This window comes from Paramormyrops kingsleyae, chromosome 9, assembly GCF_048594095.1.
Source record: "Paramormyrops kingsleyae isolate MSU_618 chromosome 9, PKINGS_0.4, whole genome shotgun sequence".
Taxonomy (NCBI): Eukaryota; Metazoa; Chordata; class Actinopteri; order Osteoglossiformes; family Mormyridae; genus Paramormyrops; species Paramormyrops kingsleyae.
In genome coordinates, this window is record NC_132805.1 from 3,575,082 (window position 1) to 3,602,761 (window position 27,680).

The 27,680-nt window shown below is 39.8% G+C and overlaps 4 protein-coding genes across 6 annotated transcripts; 1 reads left to right on the forward strand and 3 right to left on the reverse strand.

Moving 5' to 3' along the window:
- The first annotated feature begins 3,459 nt into the window (after window positions 1–3,459).
- Window positions 3,460–15,832, forward strand: msh5 (mutS homolog 5). Of its 3 annotated transcripts, none has more exons than XM_072716053.1 (25): window positions 3,460–3,504; window positions 4,160–4,258; window positions 4,642–4,765; window positions 5,033–5,113; window positions 5,552–5,605; window positions 5,883–6,004; window positions 6,585–6,694; window positions 6,953–6,988; window positions 7,253–7,335; window positions 7,601–7,646; window positions 8,494–8,632; window positions 9,097–9,159; window positions 9,346–9,474; window positions 9,667–9,739; window positions 10,092–10,201; window positions 10,287–10,367; window positions 10,576–10,663; window positions 10,784–10,970; window positions 11,198–11,324; window positions 11,999–12,148; window positions 12,497–12,571; window positions 12,672–12,818; window positions 13,380–13,517; window positions 13,624–13,697; window positions 14,116–15,832. In XM_072716053.1, exons 2-25 carry the CDS (start codon window positions 4,166–4,168, stop codon window positions 14,219–14,221), a joined length of 2,436 nt encoding a protein of 811 aa, XP_072572154.1. In that variant the 5' UTR covers window positions 3,460–3,504; window positions 4,160–4,165; the 3' UTR covers window positions 14,222–15,832. The 3 variants fall into 3 exon arrangements, with proteins under 3 accessions (XP_072572154.1, XP_072572155.1, XP_023658277.2); XM_072716054.1 differs by lacking the exon at window positions 3,460–3,504 and adding an exon at window positions 3,521–3,670; XM_023802509.2 differs by lacking the exon at window positions 3,460–3,504 and adding an exon at window positions 3,670–3,799.
- On the reverse strand, window positions 14,578–15,798 carry LOC111838991 (sperm acrosome membrane-associated protein 4-like). Its single transcript, XM_023802510.2, has 3 exons — window positions 15,691–15,798; window positions 15,208–15,318; window positions 14,578–15,127 (listed from the first exon to the last, which is right to left on the reverse strand). The coding sequence occupies exons 1-3, from the start codon at window positions 15,740–15,742 to the stop codon at window positions 14,910–14,912; spliced, it is 381 nt and encodes a 126-aa protein (XP_023658278.2). The 5' UTR covers window positions 15,743–15,798; the 3' UTR covers window positions 14,578–14,909.
- A 2,338-nt stretch (window positions 15,833–18,170) lies between the features above and the next one.
- Window positions 18,171–24,081, reverse strand: LOC111839047 (casein kinase II subunit beta). Its single transcript, XM_023802628.2, has 7 exons — window positions 23,924–24,081; window positions 22,968–23,065; window positions 22,234–22,336; window positions 21,592–21,707; window positions 21,150–21,225; window positions 19,642–19,831; window positions 18,171–19,120 (listed from the first exon to the last, which is right to left on the reverse strand). The coding sequence occupies exons 2-7, from the start codon at window positions 23,037–23,039 to the stop codon at window positions 19,030–19,032; spliced, it is 648 nt and encodes a 215-aa protein (XP_023658396.1). The 5' UTR covers window positions 23,040–23,065; window positions 23,924–24,081; the 3' UTR covers window positions 18,171–19,029.
- A 742-nt stretch (window positions 24,082–24,823) lies between these two features.
- Window positions 24,824–27,579, reverse strand: LOC111839048 (allograft inflammatory factor 1-like). The gene is made up of 6 exons (XM_023802629.2): window positions 27,446–27,579; window positions 26,585–26,646; window positions 26,157–26,223; window positions 25,745–25,786; window positions 25,279–25,444; window positions 24,824–25,179 (listed from the first exon to the last, which is right to left on the reverse strand). Exons 1-6 carry the CDS (start codon window positions 27,456–27,458, stop codon window positions 25,092–25,094), a joined length of 438 nt encoding a protein of 145 aa, XP_023658397.1. The 5' UTR covers window positions 27,459–27,579; the 3' UTR covers window positions 24,824–25,091.
- Between the last annotated feature and the right edge of the window lie 101 nt (window positions 27,580–27,680).

The following is a 27,680-nucleotide window of genomic DNA, read 5'->3' on the forward strand; positions in this document are numbered from 1 at the left end:
AAATCTGTTTCAAACATAGATTTGCTCATTTGTCTTCATGTATAGAAAAAAAGTTTTTTTGAGCTTCTAAAGTCTTGGGTTTCTGGATATTTAAATCTTTTGAGAATTTAAGCCTCGAACTTGCAGTGATTGCAAATCGTTCAAATCGTTTTAATTTATTGATTGATCGTATTAATGTTATTGATTGGTGCTGTCTTTAAGGGTTCAGCCAACTGGTATGCCATCAGGAAAAAAAAAAGAGGGTTCGAAGAGAACGGCCAAATCCAGCTGATAAATCACTGAGGAACAAACAAACACGTGGCTAAACAGCTGCATAAGCTGTAGTAAATGAAATCCCAGGAAACCAGACACACGTTTGTCCATTCCTGAGTTATAAGGGAGGCATATAGGACTGAAGCAAGATTTAGTTAGCTTAGTTAACTTAAGCTGAACCCCACTAACTGAGAAATCCTGCTTGGTGGAATGTCCTCCACGTACAGGCTAAAAAAGACGAGCAATTCCAAGGCATGACATAAATCCATATACTTCTAACTAAGGCACAAAGCAACACAATCGATTCAGACAGTACAGGGCTAATAAATGCAAATCGCAAGAAAAAAGGAAAGTAAGCAAAGATCAGGCACAGACACCAGACCATCAACCAGCCACTCAGCATGGTGGAACATTCAGTGCTCCACAAGGAGTTAACTGAAAAACTAGATGCTTTTAATCCATGCCAATTAACCAGGTAGATGAGCCAAGGGTGTGTTTAATATGCAGGGGAGGCAGAGTGGGACTTGACTGGGTGGGGTTGGAAGGTCTGATGCAGTTGTTGCATTGAGCAAGAATGTTCCTGTTGTTATACTGCTGATTTACCTTAGTCAAGGTAGATACATTGTTATTCTACTACAATTCACCCCCTTTTTAAATTGCTGTTTATATGCTAATACTTATAGTACATGAGTAGCTGCATGAAAATTGAGCTGCTGTATATTTACATCACTGAAATAAATATCCGACACCTGATGCCTGCATATTTCTTACTTAGTATCTCTATCAGTCCCTCTGTTGTGTTATACCTGCATGTTTCCTCCCATCTCTGCACTGGACTGCATCAGGTTTCCTCTGAAATGTAACACAGGCCAGCTCTGTCTTTCCAGCAGGCCGGTTGGGAACCGAAGTGAGAATCCACTTGCTTTGATGCAAATGCTACAGTTCTGGGTCCTTCGGTCTTGAAACTTCCAGTTATAAGGAAACTGCAGCATCACCGGGAAACCACTGTTCCCGTCAGAGTCTTGCAGGTTATGACACATCCTTCAGGTTACACAATGACTTTCAGTTTGGAGAACCTGTCAGGGACTGTACACTGTACGGGGATTGTACCCCAGGGATTGTACATTTATTTGGCTTTTGATGAGGATTATTTTTTTACCTGTTTATGAAGAACATTAACTAAGGTTACTTCCCATCCAAATAATGACTTACACAATGAGCGGTGCTAAAATGGACCACGCCCTGTGTCAGTGTAATAAAGAGAAAAACCATAAGCTGAGAGGTGAACCTACATCTGCGCCTGCAGGACGGGAGTTTTCTCTACTCTGTCTTACTTCGTCAGCTTTCTCATTCTTTTTCAATTATTTGTGATTAAACAGTGCATGAGATACATATTTTTAATAAATACTACATGTTTCGTTTGATAGTGTCAAACAAATAAATGGAGTACTGCATAATGTTCAGTTCAAGATAAAACTGATATTAATGTAACACATAACTTTCCAAATTCTGAATGAAAACACTTGTGTGGAAGGTGTTATGTGTTCTCCAAGCATGGCGGTAATGAGTAGTAATTTAAATGTGTAGTCAGCTCAGGCGTGTCACAGAAGTCGCCTTTCTACCCACAAGCTCCAGAAAATGCTGCTCTCTTGACTCGCGTGTGCATTTTTAACACTTTGTCCTCATTTGCACTAGGCGGCCATGTTGTCTTGTATGAGAATCTCTGTGCCCTCTCCTCCCTGTGCAGCCTGACCGGAGAGAAGTTTGTCCTGAGAGTTAACTTCACTGCCAATAATGACTGCTGCGACACGAAGCTCTGCAATGGAGTCGGTGCAGAGGAATCTCACGGCACCACCGCAATCCTTTTACTTCCTACATTCTCCTTACTCTGTGGTAATTAAATCCAGCAGCACCAACTAAAGTACAGGAGGCTTTCTTGTAAATAAATAGCCCTTGCAGATGAAAAACAATAATTCCACGACGCGAAATGCAGTTAATGTTTAGTGCAGATAATGGCATGTCAAAAGAAAATGCATGTCACCCTGCACAGTAAATATTGCAACTGCCTCAATATAGCATGAATCTAACACTCAATTCAATCCACTTCAATATTTACCGTAGGATTAATCGACTAACAAAATGAAAGATTGCTTACATGCTTTCTTAGAGTCACTGACAACACACAAGAATTTTTCACAAGTTAAATGCAAAGAAATACAAACATAACCTCTCACATAAGGATATTTTACTGTCATTTGAAACGAGCCACAAAAATGAATTAATCTGAAGCATTATTCACATTTTTTCGCAGCTGTGCGATGTGTTAGGTTTTAACGCCCCCATCTGGACATCATAAACATAAGGCAAAGTTGTAGATGGGAGCTTACGTAGGTTCAGGTGCATTGCTAGAGATTTTGGGCCCCATGAATGGATATCATTTTGGGCCCCTCAGTCTGGACCAATCCAGTTATTTTCCAAATTTTTTAGGGCCCCTGTCACTCAGGCCTCTTTGGAATCATCCTAACTCTCCCAACCCCCAAGGCACCCCTGCATAAGTTTGCAGGTATTTATTGTTTTCAACCTGGAAAGTGAACATTTCTCTATTGAATTCACACTATAACTATAAATTTAGCTTACATTCAAACTTTCGTCCATTTACTATACTGGTACCTGGTCAGTTTATTTCACATACTTTTGGATACAGCATTGCTTAAATGGTTTTTCCGAGAAAGCATTTTAAGGTTGTTTTACACTTCAACCCGCTCTTTGGAAATTATCTGCTTATTATTAGGAAGAAGGGTGAATTTGAAATAATGCAAGTTAAACGTACATAACAGAGGTAGAAATTAATTTATACCAGGTACAAAGCATTTTAAAGCGTATATTACTAATTTAGATTCTTCTGCTACTCTATATATCTTATATATCCAAATGTTAACGTTGGTTATTTCTCTTTTGCCCAAAAGAAATACTCCAAAAAAATATATCCTTTTCAACGAAAAAAAAATGTATCAAAACTCCTTTGCTAAAGGTACAGGTTGAACAATTATATACATTCAACAAAAGTCTTCATCTCGCCCACATCTAATACATGCTATTATCGATGAATATCTCAACAACTACCTATATTGGTTGCGAACAAACAGATTTACCAGCTGAGGCTATTTGGCTAACTAGCTAGCCGGCCAAAACAGAGGAAAAGCGTAGCTAGCTGGCTAGCAGATAACGGACCGCGTTAGCTTTAGCTTCCAGGTAACGACGTCACACATCGTAAAATAAATACGTTAACAAGGCAGTGTAATTAAATATGCTATCATAAGGGTTAAAATAGACCTGTAATTAATTCGTTATTTTGCCACATTACTCTAATCGCATTTAGCCTCGGGTCAAAAAAAAAACAAAAAAACACTAGCCTCGGGTAAGTTAAGTTTGAAAAGTCAGTCATCAGTTCTAACCCAACTCAATAAATAGCCAATAAATACGACCAATGGCTAATGAATACAAGTTATACTATAGCGAGTGAGTCAGCTGTGGAGCACTTAATAAGGTGGATTTTATAGCATTTTTTCTTCAGGGGTATGATACTAAAATAATTTAAAAAATGTAATTTATAGTATTTATTAACGAGAATGGTCTGCTGAGAACCACGAATTTATACGTGTTACTTCGTATACACTAGCAATAGACACTCATTCATTTTTATTGAGTTCATCAATCTAAAGTGCATTATTGCATTTGAAGTATTTTGTGTATGTTTTAACTTGTGTTGAGAAATTGAATGATGTTTAGTTATTTTACATAATTATAAAAACATTGAAAAGGGGGGGGAGGGGATTTGGTTTGTTACACCATTTCACATATTTTTGCTTTGTGGTTATACTGTGGATCATTAAAAATTGCCCATCAGTGCGGAATGGCACAGTCCAGTGAGGATCCTGAGGGAAGGGGCATGGGCGCTAGGCCAGGGAACCTTCCAGAAGATGAGGAGGAGGAAGAGTCCTACGAGGTGAGGGACACACACCTACATTGTTATGCTTGTAAAGACATCTCTTTTTTATTCAGTGAATTATGAATTATGGATTACTAGATCGCAAAAACGAATAACAATATATTAATTTTTGCTAAGAAAAACGTATGTGCTTTGTTTAGAATTTTTCCCGTTTCTTTCTTCCTTATTCTCATGTTAGTGTTTTTGTACTTTCTACAGGTATCCATATAATGTGACCGTAAAGCGGCTCAAGGCAGGGGATTTAGATTTTTAATGACAAATGTACAGTTTTGGGGGTTAAATGTTTAAGAAATTTCATTAATATTTAATATATTGTACATTATTTTGTTATACAGAATAGGGAAAAGTTATGCCTGTGCCTTAATTTCTGTATCTGTCAGGTATACCTGAGTGTACTGGTTCACCATGGACAGGTGGGGCTCAGCTTTTATGACAGTAAGGACTACAACTTACACTACATGATGGACACTGTGGATGATCACAACCTGCAGCTTTTAGACAGAGGTACCTGCAGAATGGAACGGATTTGCTGACATTAAATTCACTGAAAGCCTCAATGAAGGCTGTATTTATACCTGTGTGTTACTCTCTACAATCCTGTAGGTTAGTGATTCCCAATCCGGTCATCAGGGAGCCACAGACAGTCCATGTTTTTGCCTGGGAGCTGGGAGTGAGCAGAAACGTGGACCGACTGTGTGTCCCCGAGGACCGGATTGGGAAACTCTGCTATAGGGGAATTTCTGAATAAACTGTTTTCCCACTCTCTCCCAGTTGTGCAGGAGGTCAGCCCTAGTGTGCTCATTACCAGTGCCAAACAGGAGCACAGCATGGCCAAGTTTATTAAGGCCATTGGTGAGTCTCCGTGCAATGACTGTGCAGGCATGAGCAGGTGTGCCAAACGGGCAGGTGATTCAAGAGCATCTGCTGAGCCCTGTTTCTTATCAGCATTCCTTTGGTGACATTTTAGTTAGCCATGTTAAATTTGATGACCTTAGAAGACCCCTGTTTCTGCATTCTATAGTATTCACAAATGTGCAATGGGAGGTGTATTAGAAATATTATAGAATAATTTGGTACAACATTCCAAAATGTTTCCTTTGTCCAGTAATAATATTTGGCTCCTAAAATACTGTATTGATTGCTCTACCATATGCATTTCTGCCAATTTTCTGAAACTGGTAAAATATAAAATATACCTTGAACACAGTCACGTATTATTTGGTATATTTAAAATGTTGTTATTATACAGTATGTAATCTGATCTTCATTTTCCTTGTTTTGCAATCACAGAGAGAAAGTCATACAACAAGCCAGAGATTGTCCTGTATCCTAATGTTGATTTCGGTAAGACAAAATGTTCAACTGTATGATTTCCTGGTTGGTTAATGTAAAATTAAATTATTGTATTTGCAGTAAAAAGTGAAAAAACTACAGTGTATAGGGTAAAATAAAGTTTAACAGTTTTCCTCTAATGGCTCATTGTTATTGACATGGAGAAGGTTTTGGAATTATTTACCAAAACAAAGGTGTAAATAGGCAAGGGTCCGATGTTGTGTCTATAATTCAGCTCCACTTAATAATTCTGCTCCATCTCTTTCTCCACTCTATTTACCCTCCCCAGGAGTGGAGGTCACCAAACAGAGACTGCTCTCAGCCCACCTGCCCTTCCTTCCTTCTTCCATCACAGAGACACAGAGAATCCCCTACCTTTCCTCCTGCATTCCCTTTGACTGCACTCTCATGGTAAGGGGTCTTCCTCAGTCTATGGTTTCTTAAATGATGCAGATCACTCACATATTAACGAGTAATCAATATCTATGTAATATATTAGTTTAGCACCTGTAGCCTCCAGGATAGGCTCTGGACCCCCTGTGACCCTGAATAGGACAAACGTTTTCAGAAAATGGATGGATGGATGGATAGATGTATTAGTTTAATAGTGTATCAGTTTTATTTTAGTTGTTATAGAATTGAAATATGGATCCCACAATTTTTTGGTTTTTGTTAAATGTTAATTCAGCATTTATAATTGTTTAATGCTATTTGATTGATTTTCATAGATCTTTGGGTGTACAATTTATATGTACTTCTTGTTGAGAAAATACTGGTCATTAAGAACACAAGCTTATTACAGTGTAATTTATTGAATTGCTAAGTAGGAGGTTTCAGTATTTTTCTTTGTATCCAATTCTGTGCCCAGTGTTCTGTCTCTGTACTGCATTGTGTAATGAGTTATTCCATATGTTTATTCACATAGAGTACAAGGCTGTACTTGATTTTCATGACCATTCCTGTCTGCTCTGCCCTTTCTTCCTCTTTCTAGATGCGGTCTTTGGGGGCTCTGCTGAAATGCCTAGACAGGCGTAGGGTCGGGGTTGAGCTTGAGGACAGCAGCGTGGGAGTTCCGATTTTTCATTTCCTCCCATACACACTGTAATACTGTGTTTCCTTGTATTCACTCTGTTTATATGCATCTGTTAGTGTTCTTTGTGACAATGCTCCCTCTTGTCTCTGGGCAAAGGTACCTCTTATCTCTGTCAAAAATTCTTTATCATAGTATCTTTTTTCGTCTGTTATTGTTTATGTGTTTGCTCCCCTACATAGAAGTTTTTTTGTATGTTTCGTACCATGTATTTGTAAATCAGTGTGTTCTGGTGTCAATTGTCATAGTTTTACTCTATTCGTTGACAGGAAAGATGTGGTATTTGTAGACAGAGACACTTACAGGTCAGTCATTTTTATTAATTCCCAGAATATATTTATATTCTATAAATAGGCAATTAGATAGTTCAGTGGACCATTTCAGGATAAGATTCCTGCTGCAACTTTCTCAGTCAGATTCTGTAAATAAAACTGCCCCACGGTCTTGATCTCATCTCTTTAAACTACATTTTTGCATGTTGCATGTACGTTAGACTCAGCTGCCTGTGGTGACGGCTGCTATCTTCCTGCCAATTGGTTTGCTTACTCTGGATTGGTGTTTCATATTAGTGTCCTCCAGGTTTTCAAACTGGAGCTGCACCCCTCTGTGTACAAGCTGCAGTCGGGAGAGAAGGAAGGTCTCAGTCTCTACGGTGAGCTACACCGGCAGACTAGGTCTTTGGGGCCTGTATGTGCTCAGAATGTTCTTGCCATTTAAACTACAGTATTGCTATATTTTTCTTAATAAAGAACTTCAGGACATATTGATACATAGTTTGTGAGGTACACTTTAATGTGCTAAATGTATCAGATTATTTAATTCATGTATGCTAAAATGTTCTCAGTTAAAATGGCACTTATCAATATATCAGAGATGTATATTGTTTTAATAAATCCATAAATACATCTGTGTTTTAGGGATTTTAAATCGTTGCAGGTCTAAGTTTGGCTCCAGATTGCTCCGGTAAGTCCCTTTCAGTAATTTCATTCAAATTGAAAATTTACACAAAAATACGGGTCAGATAATTCTAGGTAATACTGAGGTAAACTGACACTCGAATGCATGTGGGGTGTGGATACTGGGCACTGTCAGTCACTGCCTGCTTCAGTTCAAAGGAAACTGGTAGGAAGCTGGCTGAAGCAGTTAGTGATTGGCAGCTGAAGTCACCAGCACCGGCTTTGAAAGGCTGACTTTACACATCACTACATTGTATAAAGTGAAAAGTCACATCATCCCTACTGCAGCTCTGCCACCTGCTGTCTGTCTGGAGATGTGTTTTCTTTTCTCTTCTCTTTTTCTTCATTCTTCCCTCTTCTGTCATCATACTCATATCCTCTCTGCCTTCTGGTTTTCTCTTACATGGGTAATAGTTTAAATTTAAATCATTAAATCTGTTTCTTTGTTTAATTCTTTGTCCTTTTTGTCTCATATTTTGACATACACTGACTAAAGTGTAAAGCTGTCACTATTCTCTAGGCTGTTTCATCACTCTGCAGAAAATGAACCATGATATACCTGCTCAGTTGCAAGTAACCAACTGAAAAATACTTATCTGTATAGGACCAGCATGTATGATAATAATGGTGGCCTGTATCAGTCAGGAACTTCATGCCATCCTGGATGCCTTCCTCCTAAAACCCCATGATTTCTGAGACAGGCTCCAAATGAATGCAGCCTTGACCCGATATGTGAAGATGGCCGGATGGCTGTGTCTCCTGCACTCTCTCCTCTGCCTCCCCTATCTCCCAGCTCCTTCCCTTTCATGAGCAGGTGGCTCTTCTCTGGCTTTAGCTGCCCTTCTCTTTTCCAGCCAGTGGTTCCTGAGGCCCTCCAGAGACCTGAGCGTACTGAGCAGGAGGCAGGAGGTGGTGCGCTTCTTCAGCTCCCCGCGCAGTGCGGACACGCTGAGCACGCTGCAGGGCTGCCTGCGCAACATCAGGAGCATCCCGGTAACACAGCACAGGCCCTGACATGCAGTGAAGTTCCCGTAAAAGTCATACTCAGTAACGTGGGTGATTCAAGGTTCAGTGGAACCGTTTACTGTCTGGCTAAGATTACACCTGCCTAACTCATCTATATAGCATTTCTCTGTATATTTTTTGTTTAATACTTTGAAATATAGTGCTGAGTTTATATATTATTACTATTATTATTATTATTTCTATATATATGCAAATACGTGTGTGTGTGTGTGTGTGTGTATACATATGCAGAAATATATACATACAGGTACGAAATCATTCTGGTAGATGTATTTATTCGCTCATTAGTTCACTTATTTTAACTCTGTGATTAATAGTGTGAATTTCAGTTTAATGCCTTTACTTGATATGTGAAGTGTTCTTGTGAATTCTTGTAACAGTTATATAGTGATGTTTGTTTTCATACATGATGTCATGCTGTTTGTTTATAGACATTATTATATAGAATGTCCCTGTCTCACACTAAAGTCAGTGATTGGCAGAGCCTCTACAAGGTAGGATGTTACTGTTTAAATATAAATGAATCATCAATGCACATGTAAGTCAATATCATTGTAATACAGGTCTCAATGTAGTGTCAATAGCAATTAAATTGCATATGTGTGTGGTGTCCTACAGTTTGTGTTACATGTACATATTATATTTCTGTGCTGCTATATTTTTACATCTTGGCTCTGCAGACAGTTTACAGTGCAGTGTGTATTAGAGACACGGTCCGCTCCTTGCCGCAATCTGTGCAGCTATTTCGGGAGATCAGTGAGAGCTTTACCGAGGATTTATATTGCATCGCCTCCCTTATTAGCAAAGTGGTGAGTCGGTGCACTTTAAATTTGAAGTGACTGTTGACAGGGCTCTATACTGTACACTGTCACTTAAGTTTTTGAAGTCCCTTAGAGGTTACAACCTGTGTTTTTTTTTGCATCATTGCAATATTTCATTTTTCCTTGATAATTTGGTCATTGTGTATGTTTTTATGTCATTGTTTTGAAACCTGGCTACAGGTCGACTTTGAGGGCAGTCTAGCCGAAAATCGTTTCACTGTCAAACCCAACGTAGACCCCGAAATTGATGAGAGTAAGTCTTAGCCTGATGGTCTGGTTTAAGGTCTGTTCAAAATTAACAAGCTTGGAATCTGGGTGTTAAGAATGGGCAACGTTTGGGCAGAGATGGAAATTTTACGTCCAGAAAGTAAAATTCCAGACCAAGATTTTACTCAACTAAACAGTTGAATAAAAAGAGTCGCAGTAACTCAACTGGTTGGATGAAACAAAATCTTGGTCTGTATTTTTACATTCTGGACATGAACTATCTACCTCTGCATTTGGGCAAATAGAGCAGTGAAGCCCCTGGGGACCAGATAACCAAGCAGATATGGTAGCAGCATAAGTGAAAAATGACTCAGCTTCCTTATTCCACCCATGGCCAGAGAAGAGAAGGATGATGGGTCTGTCTGACTTCCTGACGCAAGTAGCTCGCAAAGAGCTGGAAAACCTGGATTCACGGATCCCGTCCTGCAGTGTCATCTACATCCCTCTGGTCAGACATTCGCCTTTGCTGTCTGTCTGTTTGCAAGTATTTTTATCCATCTTAGTTGATGGAACTCGGTCTCCCTTCTCCGCAGATTGGGTTTCTGCTGTCTGTCCCTCGTTTGCCCAGCATGATTGAAAAAGAGGACTTTCAGATTGAGGGACTTGATTTCATGGTGAGACAACTAATCTAGGTAATGCCTAGTACATCCCCACATCTGACCTCTTCGAAATTAAAATTTAAAAGACACAAATGTTTATATACAAAAACCCAACCTCCTTCTCTTTCTCCTGTTTCCACTTAAGCTCAGTATGAATGTTTTATACTAGAATGCTTAAACAAAATGAAGGACACACCCTTAAATTTTTCTCCCTGATGATCAGTTCTTGTCAGAGGAGCGTCTGCACTACCGCAGTGAGAGAACCAAAGAACTAGACAGAATGCTGGGAGACCTGCACTGTGATATCAGAGGTGTCCTTTTGGTGGTATCATTTTCTGCTCTCTCTCTGCATCCCTCCGTGTGACTATAGTGATGTCTGTTTTGCAGTATGCCTGTTTCTCTCAGTGTGGTGGTGTCCTCCTTTCTACCAGACATGGAGACCGCAGTCATGACGCAGCTGCAGGCCACAGTGCTCCAGCGCAGCAGCTGTCTCTACCAGGTCCTACAGTTGAGTGCGGAGCTGGACTGCTTGATGGCTTTGGCCCAGGTCTCTCAGGAGAATGGCTATTGCTCCCCGTTGCTGTCTCCTCACTCATGTTTAAACCTCAAACAGGCCAGGTAGGTACACTGCTTGTCTTCTTGGGGGTTGCAAAGTCTAGAGCCACAGCGTTGAGAATTTCAGATCCAGGAACTACAAATCCAGGATTTTGAATCTACCAGCTAGTACTCTGTGACTCTTTATGTTCAGCTGGGTGGTAGAAACAAAATCTTGGGCTGGATTTGTAGCTTCTGGGCCTAAAATGCCCAGCATTGCTAGTTCATGTCTCTTTCTGTCTGACTCACAGGCACCCCCTGCTGGAGCTGTGCTCCGCTGTGTTTGTTCCTAATCCTCTGTCCAGTTCAGAGAGAGAGGGCAAAGTAAAGGTCCTGACTGGACCAAACTCTTCAGGAAAGAGCATCTACCTCAAACAGGCAGGAAAACTGGCAGACACATAACTACTCACATGAAGGCTACTCATATTTTCTCTAGATTACTGTGTTACTTTCATTTCACAGTGTTTACTATTTTGGGATGTAACTTTAATTACATATTTACATATACAGCAAATCATGTGGCTGAAGTTGATTATATACAGAATCCCTAATTAGTTTAATTGGGTATGCCTGTCTGTTAAGGCAAACAGCCTTCCCCTACAAACACCAAGTCATGTGGCTGCAACTCATTATATACAGCATACAAACTGGGTCAAGCGGTTACTGGGAAACTAACGTTTAGAGTGGCTAAGGCATGCAGTGTGCAGTTTTAGATGTTGTGACTTTTGGTGCTAGATTTGGCGGCCCCAGCATCTCTGAAACAGTCACCCTTCTGGGATTTTCATGCTCTACAGTTTTTAGAGTTTACACAGAATGGTGCACATTTCAGTGGGTGAAAACCCCTTGTGAGTGAGGTTAGATAAGGCTTCTTATGCTAACAGCAAGGCCACTAGTGCAACAATAATGGCTCAGTACACAGTGGTGTGCATTAAGACTCTGACCGTCTACCCTTATAGTGATTCTGGAGATAAAAGGTGGTCATACCCAGTACTGTGTAGGCAAACCTAATAAAGCGGCAACGAGGATATGTATATATATTCTGTGTCGGATAGGTTGGCCTGATCGTGTTCATGGCACTGATTGGCTCTGATGTGCCAGCGAAAGAGGCAGAGGTCGGATTGGTCGACTGCATTTTCACACGGATGCAAAGCCGCGAATCCGTGTCTGTAGGGATGAGCACCTTCATGATTGACTTAAATCAGGTAGGTCTCAGCAAGTATAATTACATGCATGGCTACACATACTAATTGAGTTTAGAATATTTCAGTTATTTCTCAGTCGGGTGTGACACATTCATTTTGATGTATATCAATGTTAAATGGAGTGAAATCCACCAACTCCACCCACACATCTGGAACAGATACTATTTCTGTACATTGTTTCATGTTATGGTCTTCTCTAGTCAGTAATGTCTATGTCGGAATTGTCCATCATTGCTATAATGAATGTGTTCCCCTGAAAGTAATTTTAAACAAATTTCGCCACTCTGTGGTCTCCATTCGAAGTTCAGAATTTCTGACAGTGCCTCTCCTTCCCTCCATCTCCTTCAGATGGCCTATGCGCTGAACAACAGCACAGGAAGCTCTTTGGTGCTGATTGATGAATTTGGCAAAGGGACCAACACGGTGAGCCTGAGATGGTGGGAAAAGGGGGAATCCTCCCTGGGGAGGGTGGGGGGTGAATCTGTGGGTGGAGTGACTGATTACATGTTTGTTTTGAATCCAGGTGGATGGGCTGTCTCTCCTGGCGTCTTGTGTCAACTTCTGGTTGCAGAAACCTCCCACTCAGTGTCCACATATCCTGCTGGCTACCAATTTTCACAGCCTGGTTCAGCTGGGCCTGCTAGCTCCCTCCCCTCAGCTCTCCCTGCTGGTTCGTGTTTGTGGTTGTTAAGCTGGCCCCAGCATATAAAATAACTATTATACCAACCTCTGTTTCAGTAGGTAGCACCGTGGGGTTACATTGCCAGTGTTGTGGGTTCCATTCTCAGCTTCGGCTCTGTGCATGAGCTGTTTCCTCCAGGGGTAAACCGGCAACAAAAAGCAGCTTGAAATTTTGCTGTGAAGAGGCCTCAATATGATACTTTGCTGCGCCGTGGTATATTTCACCGGTGACTGGTCCTCGTTAGACCGGTGAACTTCCCAATGGCCATTTCTCCATGTGCAGCTGGCTACGCCAAAATCTTTGCTGCCACAGGAAAAAAACATCTATCCAACCAGTCAGTCTTCTAATCCAACGCCTTGGTGATTCGCTCGGGAAGCCCGATACCCGCCCCTATCCCCTCACATGCATTACAGAATTCAGTAGGCCAAGGGCACTAATAGGATATATACTTGTGGTTAAGGTGAGGTAAGGTTATATATACACACACACAATTACTGGTGCATTTCATAAACGTTAAAGCATTTCTCTATTTATATGCTCTCTGCATAGACCCTGGAAACTGCTATAGATGGAGAGGACTTGGTTTTCCTGTACCAGCTAAAAGAAGGTATTTGCCAGTCCAGTTACGCTGCCAACATCGCTACCCTGGCTGGGCTGCCGCACGCTGTGGTACAGAGAGGAGTGGAGGTAAGCAGGCATTCAGCTGCTGCCATGCAGCCAAGTTATAGCAGAAACTTAACTCCATTTGTCCAAACTCAGTGAGAGCAGTACAAGCTTTTGTGTGTGTGTGCAGGTGTCTGAGCTGTACAGGGCAGGCAAGCCTATTAAACGCATTGATCGGCCATCAACGGCAGAGCAAACTAAAAGGTAAGCTTAAATATGCAGAACGGTGGATTTGAAAGTGTGTAGTCAAACTTAATGTGAATAATCAGTTATGGTTTGGGGAAAGTTAATTTATATCTAAATTTTCATGCATACCCAGTGATGATTGGTGACTGCACCATGTGTGTTACTTGAGAACACCATCGTGCATTGCACACAGGTGTGTGATTCTTGAGGTTCAGGGGAGGTTTTTGTTTTGCCTGGCAGACACTAGCATTTAGCTCCTTGGTGCATTGACTGAATTCTTTCACATAGGTTCACTAGCCTCAAGTCCTGTTATCGTAACTTAGTTTACACCATAAACTGGGTAAAGTGGTACAGGTGAAAATCTGCAGAGCCAAGACCTCAATTTTAAGTTTTAAACCAAGTCCCATCCAGAAATAAGCTCCTTCTTCCCTCTTAGGTGTTTGAGTCTTGTGGAAAGATTCCTGAGCCTGGATCTGGAGGAGCCATCAGTGAACGTACAGTCATACATGGAGGAACTACAGGCAACTGGAGAGCTTCTGTAGCACAAGTTTGAACAGTCAAGTGCAGTTTTAGCCACAAGCATGGAAGTCAATCATAAGTTTCCATAGCAAGAGGAAATGACCGTTGTATTGTACAGCTTCTACACTGAATTTGAAGTACTGTAGCAGACATCCTGCTATGTACACAGTAGCCTGCCACTTTATTTTACTTCCTGTTGTAGAGTTACTGATGGGATGCACTATAACCAGGATTAACTAGTATTGGCATTAGTTTAGTACTTCTGCATTTTTACCGGCACCGAGTCAGGCTTTAACATGCAGGCTAGTTGTTGCATAGAAGTCACCATGTTACTGGCCATGGATTAGTCAAGTGTTGCTGCCACCAATATTTAGACACCTTTTGAATTACAGGCAACATTTATTCAGAAAAAACATTAAATACAATAGATAAGAGCAGTACAGTTCAGCAATTCATTTGTCAGTCACTTCCCCCCTCCCAAATTTGATATGGTTTCATTATCCAATACCCCAATTTTGACTAGTAAAAGCATCTTGAATGCAATCAAGCATTAGCAAGACAGTGTTCGATTGCATTTTTAGCTTGAGGTTGTACATCACACCAATACAAATGGTCTCAGCCAACTGGCTTGAGTGAACATGAAGTGTAATTGAACATACATCAGGAACAAGTTAAATGGTCAGAGTCCCACTACGGTAGGAAAAGGCAACGTCAAACTTGGAAGTGGACTCCCACAAATGATAGCATGAGAACAGCCAGCAGCAGAGGAGCTGGCAGAGATAGCCTGGGGGCAGCATTGCAGAGATCTGTGGCACAGCAAGTTGTGTTGAAAGAGTAAAGGGTCTTGTTTGTGAAGAAAGACACAATGGATTCTTGGTTGCAATCTTCAGATCGCAGACAGCCTTTCTTCTTGATGTCAATTACATGAGCTAGGAGGAGAGGGCACATGTAACTGATGTTAGATCAGCCAGGCTACAGCAGAGCCTCAGAAAGCAGCAGTCAGTCTTACCAGCTTTCCCTGTTCCACTGAAGCACTGCTCTCCTGGTTTACATGTCATCTTTGTGGTGAGACACATGTTCCAGAAGCCAAGGTCACATCTGTGGCATTCCAGAGAATGTCCTAAAGGAGTTAATCAGAATTTAGTCCAATAGACCTACAGATTTTATGTCAGACCAGTGGGCAGTTTGAGGACTGCCATGTGGGGATAGGCAAGGGGCCTTTAAGAAGCTTATAATTACACACTCAAGTACTGCATAACATTCCCAAGAATAGTTTCCCCAGACATTCCAAGCCCAGTAATTCCACACCAACAGGACACCCTGAGCAGACAGGGCAACTGACTTAAGGTCACAATTCATGGATCACTAAGTCCTGGACAGGCAAGAGAAGGTTCTGTATATTGCAGCAGTTCATTGATAAGCACACAATTAACCTACCATTGAACCAATCAAAAAAAGAAAAGAAAAAACAAGGAGAGGATTTTCAACTTACCGAATGCAAAGAGCACAATGGCTGCAAGCACACCAACAAGAACTCTGTTCATTTTGCCTTTCAGAAAGCTATGTTAGAGAAGAGCCTTTGCACAGCTTTTATTGTGGCCCAGGTAATAGTTCTTGGCAACCAATTAAGGAAAGTCAGATTGCTAGCAGCTGGGCCAAATATCATTCACTTCAGAGATCATGAGGCTGACGATGAACAGGTGGAAATCATAGAACTTTTTTTTTTCTTATTCTTAATGAAGGGATGAGAGATTTGTAACTGAGCTGGATATTCATACAGCTAATGCAATAATATTCCCTTTTCTTTCTTCTTTCATTTATTTAAGGTACTAGCAACACTTATTAATGCATTAAAACATAATAGCAGGGCCAGATTATGAGAATTAAGTGCCCCTGGACAACAGCACTTGGAAGGGTCTCTGACCCATCAGTTTTCTTTTTAATACCCACTAAGTTGACTGTCCATCTTGATTCAAGCTAGCTAACGAGTATTAAATAATTAGCAACACACTCATTTGCCCTACGAGACGTTACACCAGAAAGAAATGGTGCTGATTGGTGGTTCAGGAAATTCAGTGGCCTGTACTACGAAGCGGGGTTACTGGATTAACGGGGTAACTTGTCAGATTTAAGGTAGTCTGGGCAAAATGTAAATGAACGAATATGAGGTCCATTTAAACGGTGCTACCTTAAATCCGACAAGTTACCCCGATAAGCCAGTAACCCCGCTTCGTAGTACAGGCCACTGAAATGCGTGACATAGGCTTTTCAGTGAGTATAATACATAATTATATGAAATATATTCAATATGAAATTGCAAACGCCCATGTGGTTAATCCAGGCCAGTGTAATAAACATGAATGTTGCACTCAAATTTCTGGGCTTCTAGGTTCATTTTCATTCTAAGATTCAATACTTTCATTAATATTGTGTAACTATTTTATTAGTAATAAGACAATTGTAAAGGCAGCTGTTGTAACAGAATTAATGACCGTAAGGGTGTCTGAGTCAAATGCTAAAGAAATTATGCTACTAAAGCTAATTTAATCCCTCCATCGTCTGGTCACTTTTCCAATACAGGTTTATAATTTATATCAGCATTTTTCCAAAGGTATTCCAAGGAATATATTTCCAAGGAATTGGTAATATGTTGGTAACACATCACAACTATGACTACACAGTTTGATGTTCGCCTCTAGTTCCTTTATGACTATCAAGAGAACAGTTGATAAAAGATTATTACAGTACAATATTTCTACAAAGACAAAGGTGGACTGCAAGGAGTCCTTCAATAAAGTGAATCACTTGTAATGAACATATGCAATATTTCACTGAGGTGGATAATGATGTCAGAGCAAAGCAGTTTTAAAAACAAAGATGTGTGAAATCTCTGAGAATGAAACCATACATGCACTGTAGGACACGAGTACATAAAAAAGTGCATATCACAAAAGATATGCACATTACCTACATTTACAATTTTCTTAAGCACAATTTTTTAGCTGCAGAAGAAAAAAAAATACTAATTAAGGGTGCTTTTCCACTGCACCAGGTAGAGTACTTTTTGGTATGGTATTTTCAGTACTTTCCCATTTCTATTGACTTCAGGTGGAGTACCAGTAACAAACGGTCCAGTACCCAAAGTACAAATCTGCGGAGGTACGTTTCTGGTACCTTGGGGTGGGAAAGTACCAGATTGGTTAAGCAAGCAGTATATCTTAGAAACACAATACAACGCTTTATGTTCATCATTCAATGCTGTTACCAGTTTTTACAGCAATGGTAAACCAATACCTTGAAGTTCCCTACTTTTGGTACTTTTTTGAAGTGAGTCATTCTGCAATGCGACTAATGCGTTCCTGAAAAACTTAACGTTCACTAAAATAACATACTAAAATACATATATCCGATGAGAAAAATAGGGTTAGGGGAATGTGACGTCAAAACAAAATGTATTAAACAAAATGATTTATATAATAGTGATACCAGTGGCGCACTGAAGGCAACATGGCTATAGAGTCTACGCAAGACATATGTGAATTAAAAAAGGTTGCTGTGTTTTCATATGCTAATTTACATATAGATTTTGATGTCTCAAAGCATTGATATACAAAAATTGATTCTTTTAGATTTGATAATCAGCCAAAGCAATTCACAGAAAATAACTGGATCAAAGAACGATTCGTTCAAGACATCACAATCATTGACTTGGATAGTTGTTGCTGCTTGCAAGTACTGTTCCTCTCTAAGACCATATGGCGTTGTTCTTTTTTCTTTGAAGATCATGCAATACAGATTCCAGGTTGTATTGGACTCGGGTACTAATATGTTAGTCGCATTGGAATGGATTAGTGGTGTGATAATCACCCATCGTAGCAGGACTGACTATCAAAGTACAGTACCTGGTGCAGTCGAGAAGCACCTTAAAACACAAGAAAAAACAAACAGAAAATGAAGACAGACCACGACTAGTAACTGAAAATCAATTTATTGTGAATTTTGAATCCTGGCCACCATCACACAATTGGGGGAAAACATAATAGTTTCTGCCATCACAATAGTAAAACATTAAAAAGGTGCTCTCCCAATTGAAAAATGACACAGAAATACAGAGGTTACAATGGAACCACAAATCTAGAGCATTCATATGAAATTGACTAATATTTCACTTATTTCCCTAATATACTTTACATTAATTATTCAACCAGAAAATGCAGTAGTGAATGTTCCTGTTGAAGAGGTACAGACAGTGAAGTTAAACCAGTGCACAGCACAGTTACCCTAAATTGTTCAGCAGATTCTCCCCAGTTCTGGATGGGGGAATGTCAGTCAAGAGACAGGAAGAAAGTCCTCTCACCTTACTGCACAATTCCAGTATTATACTTAAAAACCACCTCTAAATTTACAAATGATCTTTGCCTTTACATTAGATGTTTGTAAAAATTATTCAAACCATCCCAAGCTAGGACTGCTTTTCCATACAGTTTTGCTATTGAAATAGTTCTTCCCCTCTCAATAGCTAAAAACTGGAAAGGACAGGGTAAGAAAGTCAGCTCTGGGCTGAGGAAAGAAACACAGGCCCAGACAGTTTCATTCACCACACAACTGTTTTCAAAACCAGACACAAACATGTTTTGGCTGAAACCTCTAATTCAGTTTTGATTGTATGTCTATGTATACATATATCTGTGTGTATTGGTGCATCCCTCAGTCTGCAGCCATGTTTGTACATGTCCATCACTACCTACATAATATGAACCATAAAATATACGCTCTATCAAAGCAGGCATCAGCACGTATCAGGCGCCTCTCCCACTCCCTCCACTGGGCTCTAGCGAATGGCCTTGACGGGGCTCTTGAAGCTAGAGGCTGCCTGCAGCTGCAGTTGATACGCCATGGGGTGGATCTTGAACCCATAGAGCCTAAGAGGGCGAGAGGAACGTCAAAGCGGGAGCGTTTATTAGCAAAACATACACCAACGGATACGGCGTCAAATTTGCAGAAAAGGAAAACCAGCTGGAATGATATTAGATGGCAAACAACGACAGGCCATGTTGATATTTAGGAACACAACCATCTGACACCATCAGGTGATGCCCTACAGCAAACCAAATGAGAATTTCAGACATACTTGACTTGAACTAATGTAAAATAAAATCAGTCCATATGAACACTTCGCAACATTATAGTAATGTGAAACGGAAGCCAGAATATGCTGTTTATGCCTCCAAGTTAAACTGCAAACAAATGAATCAATGGAAACCGTTTTGATTAAAACCTTCCAAAAATTCTGGATTAAAATTATGAAATTATTTATATGAAAGCAAAAACATTCTAATAAAATGGTCATTTGGTTGACTATGTACTCTGTAGCTAAGTAGTTCTGCAGGAACTTCAGTTTATAATAACCAAGAAATAAAAAATACAAGTGCTGTATTTTCACCTGGGCACAAACTGGTTGGCAGGGCGTTTGGGCCGGTACTCTGGATGCACCATGAAGAGCATGTGGGGGAAGCCTGTCCCAAAGTAAGCCCCGTCCGTGTGGTGGTGTCGCGAGGACTTGGGCGTGTACACATCCATGCACTTGGGACAATACAACTTCACCATGGCTTCCCCAGGGATGTCCGACAGCCCTGTAGGAATTGGGCAGAGTTTATAGGATCCTTTGACACAATCACACAAAATCCCTACTGTGATGACTGTGAAATAATCAGCCACCCAATATCACTATCAGCATCACCTGTCATTTGCATGTACTGGACCAAAACGGGGGTAATAACCACCCATTTATGTAGAAAATGGGCAACTTCAACCAAAGTGGGAAACAATGAATGGAGCTGAAAATTAGAATAAGGATGGATTCATTTTACATTCATTATATACAGATGTAAATAGGATGGGAACCAAAACCAGGTATAAAACAGGCCCTAGGGCTAAATTATTAAAGACCGTATTATCCATAAGCTCTGATGTTATCGCTTCTGTTTTCGGTACTGGAGAAATTAAGGAAATAGATTTCCTATATTATTGCTATATATATATATTCTCTTGCACATTTCATCTTACCAGCTCTGTTTCCGATTGCATTTTCACTATTCTTAATCCAAGAGAGATCTCTCACTCCATTTCTCGCTCGATCTCTCTCTCTCTCTCTCACACACACCAACCACAGAAACCATGCTTTTAATAAAGATGGTGGAGAGAACTAAATGTTTGTGTGAAGACATGCACAGTTTCGACTGTCTAGTTCGTAGTTTATGTCGTTGCCTCTGGTATATTATGCAATCTAGCGGCCTGGAACCCACACATGGAGTTAACTAAATTATACAAATATGGATTAATGATTCAAAATAAACATTATTCAGCTGATCATTATGGGTGCGTTTATGAATTCAATATGAAATAGTCAGCTTCAAATTACGGACTTTGCAATTTGGACAAAATAAGGATATCACACAGTAAAATTACTATCAAAGAAAAGGTCCTGCATTCAGTTTTTCACTTAAAAGTGAATATTATTACATTTATTTTACATTTCCATCGTCATAAAATCGGTGTATAATGGTGAATTTTCCATAACATTTCAATTTTGGATTTCATTAGTCACATTATAACCTATAATACTGACATGATCAAAACAATCTTGTTGCAGTTTCTCAAGAATGTTAATTTATAAACAATACATATGAAATAAAACAATGTTAATTCTGTTTTTAATTTGTTTCTTTTTTTGCTCTTAAATAAAAAGTACTGATAAGAGTACAGTTGAAGTACCAGATTGAGCAGTACTGTAAGAGTAGTAGTACTGGTAAAATCTTAATAATACCCATCCCAAGTTGTAAATGGTATTTTTATTGATACTGCTCCAATTCAGAAGGCAGCTTGCCATTGGCTTAGAAGAAATGCCCTCTTTTTACAACAGATATTTTGGGAAATGGATGTCAAACTCACCAATAGGTAACATTGGCTGGTTCTCACAGTAAACTCTTGGACAGTAGCCAAAATCTCCCTGCTGGTATTTCTCCAGCTGAGGAAGTAAGAGAGAGAAGCATTGTTCAGATTATGAAGTCACCACTTTCCAGCAACCAATAGGGCCATTTTTGGCAGCAAGGTACCGCCCCCAAGCGCTGCTCCCCGGGCGCTGAATTAGCTGCCCCCTGCTATGTCACATTGTCATTAGGGGTTAAATGCAGAGAACACATTTTGTTGTTGTGCAGTGTGCTGTGGTGTGTCAACAATGACAATTAATCACTAAATTCTACACTGAGCAACTGGAAAATATCCATTCATAATATTGATCAATGCATGTTATTAATTCCCAAAAGTACAATTCGACAAAAAAAAATATACAGAGAGAGGACACAGAAGACAAAGAAAGGAGGATGCACTGTACCATTTGTGCAATGCCTCTGTTAGTGAGTATGTAGCGAGCGTGGATCAGCCCGTACAGCATTTCTGCGGCTTGCTCAATCAGGTCGCTCTGATTGGGATTGTCCTCCAGCTCCTCATCTAAAAGGGAAGGGAAAATATAGAAATACCACGCAGTACACATGCCTCAATAACATGCAAAACTGTCACTTCTTTTTTAAAAAAAAGCTAAGGGTACGTTTATTTTTATTTATTTTGCAGACACTTGTCCAAAGCAATGCACATGTGAGGCAAATAGCAGATTCCAGACATACGAGCTGTTGAGGAGTTGACTGGCATTAGTGTGGCTAGGATGAGCTTCCATTGATTACCCAGTAAAAGTGAAGGCAGTGATGGAGCAAGAGCTACTCATCTTCCAACAAAGAATGAACCTAATATGGCTATTCAATGACCAATGACTTAACCAGCATAACTGTGATGTTTCTCTCTCCCCCTCTCTCTCACACACACACAAGCTATAAGATTTGCATTGAAACAAAATTCACAAGGGAGAAAACTTGTAAAGGTTCTAACATTCAAGTGGTTTTTCCTGACACCACTGCAGTAGTTCATATGAAGCTTGAGAAGTCAGTCCTTTTACTATATGTGGAAATAATCTCACACTGACCAGGCTCAAGGTCCAAAATCATGTCCAAAGCTTGGCGATAGTGTGGAACTTGCTCATTAAGCCCCGTCAGGTTAAATTTATCTTGAATGTAGTCTTCATCCACCTGGTGTGATGAAAGAGACACATGCTAAGTTGCTAAAAACACAGCAAGCCAGAAATAATAATAATTAAAACTTGGCAAGGAGTACTATGCATTCAATAACCCAATCCATCAATCTTACAGCCACAGCAGAGGGTTGTGGGAGGTTGGGGCCTGTCTCAGGCAGTATATTGCCTAAAACAGTGGGAATAACCAGCACCAGTCCATCAAAGGGCACACTCACATACTATGGACAGTTTACTCACCAATTAACTTAAATGGCATATCTTTGATCAGTACAATGGTACCTGCATAACCCAACCCAAATAAACCAACTCCAATATACAGTAGATGTAGGATTCAAATTCACAACCCTGGATGTGTCAGGTGACAGTGATGCCCATAAAGCCATGATACCACCATGATACCAAAAGTGGGCAAAACATCCTTTGAAGAAGCTGCTGTTCGCCGAATAGAAGCAAAGACATACTAAAGCTGAGTACTTAACTAAGGGGAAAGTAAACATACATGTTCCACATGTCATCTACGAACGTCACAAAATGGCTCCAGTTGAGTTTTAACAATCCATGTGTGCATTCCATAAACAAATCTAATCCCAAATCCCTTCAAAAATACGAGGAGGAAGCACACTCACCTCACAGAAGAACTCATTCCCTCTCAAACCACAGAACCAGGATATCCAGGACACTTCTTCTGAGCTGCTCATCTTGGGATCAGCCACAGAACGAAAACCTACGCAGGGAATGACAGAAAATTATATGTGGTGGATAACTTGACATTAACGTTTGTTTTGTGCTCTATTAGCAAAACCTCTACAATTAAAATGAATAGTATGAAGACCTAATAAACATGCATAAGTCAATAACAACCCATAAGTGTGCGATCGCGTTTCTTTTCAAGTACTTTGTTAATTCGGGGTGCTGATCACTGAGTGATGACAGAACAAGGAGACGCACACTGACACGAATGTAAAACTTGTTTACTATCACATCATTACTACCACAGTACCACGTAAAATTTAAAGTAATATAGGATTAACACTAAATCACTAAAATAAGTGCCTAAACGTTAAAATTATAACCGAATCCAAGCCGTAGTTCACCCTTGACTTTATCACGCTCAAGATACTAATCAATAACTATACAGCTCTTAAGCCAAGCCAACAAAGGACTAAAAAAAAAAAACAAAAGACTACGTACGCAGCACGGGAATGAATGATAACCAGCTACGTTGATGAGAGCAGTTACCTGCAAAGGTAAATAGAGGCTACAAAATCCGACAGAAGCAAAAAAAAAATGCGCCTAGCATTAACCAGCCACGGAGCAAAAGAAATCGAAGCTAGGATCTTTCATTACGCGCGGAATACCCTGAGGTCTACATGTTTACACGATACAACCCGCTGAGTTTTGCTACAAGGACGATTGGGTAATATACAGGTTTACCCTAAGTCTGAATACCCATCTAGGCCGCAGAATGACCATACATCGCACACCGGGAGGGCATTTCTGTCAAACTGGGTCCTTCACACAAGCAGTTTCATACCCAGAGCTAATGATCGAGAAATACAAAGAACGAGCCCTAATCACTCACCTTTTTCAAGTTAGTAGGTCTGTAACACCAGTCAGTTATACCCGTTTCGCCGGGTTAATGAGTAAATAACACACAGCCTTCTTCCGGTGCCCCTCCGCGCGGATCCCAAACTTCTAGGTGAACTGACCCCCTGCGTCACGCTATGACGTAAAAATCCCGAGACAGGCGGGGGACTTTCACTTCAAATAGGACACAATCTGATACAAACGGGCTTTTGAATCTTACGATATTTATTATAAGATCAATGTAACATGAAATAAATACGTGAATGTGTAATATTTCGTTTTATGAACATAAAATGTGAATAAATGTACTGCGTACGACCGTACAAGAAAAAGAAATTACGTAGGACATTGTTACTTGTATATGCTACACTGCCACCTACTGTGTAGGAGTGTGAGACAAGAAGAAAGGCCCTGTTCTAATTTAGCGTGCTTCATATACCACATACTCCGGCATGGGGCGTGTGTATGACTGCCCAGCTATGGGCTGGAATCCCACCTAGGTTGCACTTTATATTCTAAGGAAGTGGATTTCGATCTTCTTACCCCTTAACTTAATTAATAACGCTAATCCTATAAGTAGTTTTATCATTAAAATTATCATGAATCACCTTGCAAGAGATAATAGAATTTACAAAACCAAACCATTTTGCTGTTGGTCACACATAATTCATATGCTCTGCTATTTATTTTATCCAGTATAGCTCATCTTGTATGTATTATCTTAGAGTAGTAGTGAACGTTGAGTGGCAGTAGAGTATAGTAGTTTGTGTTATATCATTACTGAGGCTGCTACTTAATTTTGCTGTACTTGTGTAATCCACTTGCACAATGATAAATAAAAATCTTGACCCGCTGATGTAAATATTTGCAGTCCTAGAACACAGTATACCATTAGTTGCTTGCAGAAGAATTTATTAAATGTGAGGCCAGACAGCTGTACTTTGTTTGATTGTAGGAAACCAAACCTTGTTATGCTGATATACATTTCACAAGTATTTGTGAATGTTTGTGAAAACATCGTCTTTCACATCCTTTCTCTGCATTTGTATTTATGGCAAATACATACAAGTAATGATGAGATTAAAACATTTTTGTTTTTGTTATCGTTTTAACTTAGTCTGTTTTAAGATGGGTAGTTGGTTATAATGTAATCGCGGTTGACTTTAAGGAAGGTCAGAAAAGGTCTTCCGTGGAGGAGGTCCAGTGTCCTTGCACTCCTGTTCCTTGGCCTTGTCCTCAAACATTAAGATCCTGTCAAAGAAAATTAATTTTAGAGAAAATGCCTCTGACTGATTTCACCGTACGGAGATGACATTAGTAAGCGTTGAGGAGAATACAGTGCACGCTCACAGCCTGAGTATGGCGTTCCTCTTGCCCAGCATCATCATCAGAAAGTCTGTGTAGCCGATAGTGTCTCGCGAGGCTCCGCCCACCACCTCCGAGATCATCTTCTTCAGCTCCAGGTGAGTTTTCGCTACTCCCAGCTTCTCCAGCATTCGCTTCAGCCCCATCATATCTCACATAAAAAAATACATTTATTAAGCTTGGTTTAAATGAAATGTTACCTTGCTATAATCTTAATGTTTCTCATATCTGTTGTTTATTAGTACAAATGTACAGAATTCGTTAAAAGATGTGATCGCATATATAAATAAAAATTCAAATATACAATTCATAATGTACTGAAGTAACTTAGAACTGTGCTTTTATTGTAACTAATATGTATTTCAAAACTTGTTATTAAAAAAGTGAACTTATGAAAGAGTTTTGTGGAACTGCATACATCAACTCAAATTAGTCAAAGTATTATTGATACCTATCTCTCCGTCATCGGTTAGATCGAACTCCATATACTTATCTGAAAATGAAATAAACAAATGTTATGGTAACAGCAATACCGATGCATTAATACACTAAATTGCTCTCCATTTGTCCCTTGAATGAATTCTTTGCTGCTGCATTACTTTCTGTTTCCTGTTATATTTCTAACAATCTAACAATGGCTTGCAGAAACCATAAAGACCACGGATGGAGGGTGACATAGTGATCAAGCTGAGTGATCTGGAGTCTTGGGGGGTGATGTGGAACCTTTAGGAAGATACTAGAAGTTTTCCAGTGAAAGCTTTATAATGAAAGAATTTCTTTGAGTACACATCCACTTTAATAATCTGAATTTTGCTTCAGTGTCAGCCTGTAAATGATGTTCTATTCAAGGGTCTGTAACTTACTTTTAAAGGATTCCAGTTTTGAGCTTAAATCTTCCACCTCTGCATATTTGGAATCACTAAGAAATGACTTGGAGGAAACAAAGAAACATTGATACAACAATGGCTTTATCTTAGCAACCAATGTCTTATGCAGTAAAAGGTTGTCCATATTAAACTTAGGTCATGTTTATTAAATAGTTTCTTCAGAGACTATGTTCAGTGACAACACGAATCAAGCGCTTGTTTAAACTAAAACATCTTCAAACCTCTTATAAATAAGCCTCTGCATTTTTTTTAGCCACATAGTTTCTAATTTAAACACTCTTGTTACGAGATGTATGCATGAGGGTAGCTGTGGATCAAACAGCAGTCTTTGAAGTGATGATCTTCATTCAGCGAGTGTTCAGGCAGACACATTAATACAGGTGAATGGGGAGGCAGATACAAACCTCATTAACTGCATTCAGTTTATCTTCTTGTTTGGATTTCAAAAGACCAAAAGCTTTTCCACCTTAAACAAAGTAAAACAATGCCTCTTAGGATCATTGCAGGGTGTAAGGGAAACCATGCAAAACTGCGGCAATACTGGTAATGACGACTGAGGTTTGAATGGGGTTTTGATATTTTAAAAGGTGTAAACCTCTTTTTTTTATTCCACTGATTATTATATTTTCTGTTATTTTAATAGTCCAGTGCATTATGGTTAATTGGTGTCTGTAAACTGCCTTTAATGTATAATGTGTGAGTGTGTATGTGTGTGTGTGTGTGTGAGAGCGTGTGTGCGTGTGTGTGTGTGTGTGTGAGAGAGTGTGTGTGTGTGTGCCCTGTGACGGACTGGCATGCATGCCAGGGTGTACCCCTGCCTTCAGCCCTTTGCAGCCTGGGATAGGCCCAGGATTCCAATGTTAAAGTTACACACATGCTTCATAAATTTAAGATACAGAAAAACAAAAACATGAACTGAAAAAATGACTTGCTGGTTCCGAAAAACACCCACATTAACATTTAATTTCATGCTGGTACGCTGAACGTGGGATTAGACCCTCAGATATTTTTATCTGTGTAGAATCCCCAAAGCAATTCTCTGCCATTAAGACACACCATCATCAATGTTATTCTTTTTGAACAATAAAGATTTTTTTAACCTTTTTATAACTGCTAGTATTTCTAATAAATGCAGAAATGGTAGCTAAAGTCAACATGTATTTTCATTAATTGCATAGTATAAGGAAATAGACATCAAGAAATAACAGCTCAGTGAGTCAAGATGTATAGCATGATAAAATATGATGTAATTAAATGAAATTTACCCTGCTTATCCATGTCAGCGTCCTTTGATGAGGAGATTTGAACAGAGGAACTTAACAGAAACAAGACCAGAGTTAAACACTTATAGTAAGAATATGTCTGTTGTGAGGAGATACTGAAAGCGAGATAGAGGAAGTGTATGTGACAATATGTATGTGGTCAGTAGTCAAGCCCGCCCTTCTACATAGTCAGAGCGGACAGGGAGCAGAAATACAACAGTCAGATAAAATCACCAAA

Coding starts and splice junctions, on each gene's coding strand:
- msh5 (XM_072716053.1), top strand. CDS start 4,166: ATGGCACAGTCCAGTGAGGATCCTGAGGGAAGGGGCATGGGCGCTAGG. Junction 9,160..9,345: donor ATTGGCAGAGCCTCTACAAG/GTAGGATGTTAC, acceptor TTGGCTCTGCAG/ACAGTTTACAGTGCAGTGTG. Junction 12,572..12,671: donor TTGGCAAAGGGACCAACACG/GTGAGCCTGAGA, acceptor TTTTGAATCCAG/GTGGATGGGCTGTCTCTCCT.
- LOC111838991 (XM_023802510.2), bottom strand. CDS start 15,742: ATGAACAGAGTTCTTGTTGGTGTGCTTGCAGCCATTGTGCTCTTTGCA. Junction 15,319..15,690: donor CATTGTGCTCTTTGCATTCG/GTAAGTTGAAAA, acceptor TAACTCCTTTAG/GACATTCTCTGGAATGCCAC. Junction 15,128..15,207: donor CAGTGGAACAGGGAAAGCTG/GTAAGACTGACT, acceptor CTCTCCTCCTAG/CTCATGTAATTGACATCAAG.
- LOC111839047 (XM_023802628.2), bottom strand. CDS start 23,039: ATGAGCAGCTCAGAAGAAGTGTCCTGGATATCCTGGTTCTGTGGTTTG. Junction 19,832..21,149: donor CCAGCCAATGTTACCTATTG/GTGAGTTTGACA, acceptor CAATTCCTACAG/GGCTGTCGGACATCCCTGGG. Junction 19,121..19,641: donor GCCAACCAGTTTGTGCCCAG/GTGAAAATACAG, acceptor TCGCCCTCTTAG/GCTCTATGGGTTCAAGATCC.
- LOC111839048 (XM_023802629.2), bottom strand. Junction 25,787..26,156: donor AAAACTGGAATCCTTTAAAA/GTAAGTTACAGA, acceptor TTTCATTTTCAG/ATAAGTATATGGAGTTCGAT. Junction 25,180..25,278: donor AGGAACGCCATACTCAGGCT/GTGAGCGTGCAC, acceptor TTTCTTTGACAG/GATCTTAATGTTTGAGGACA.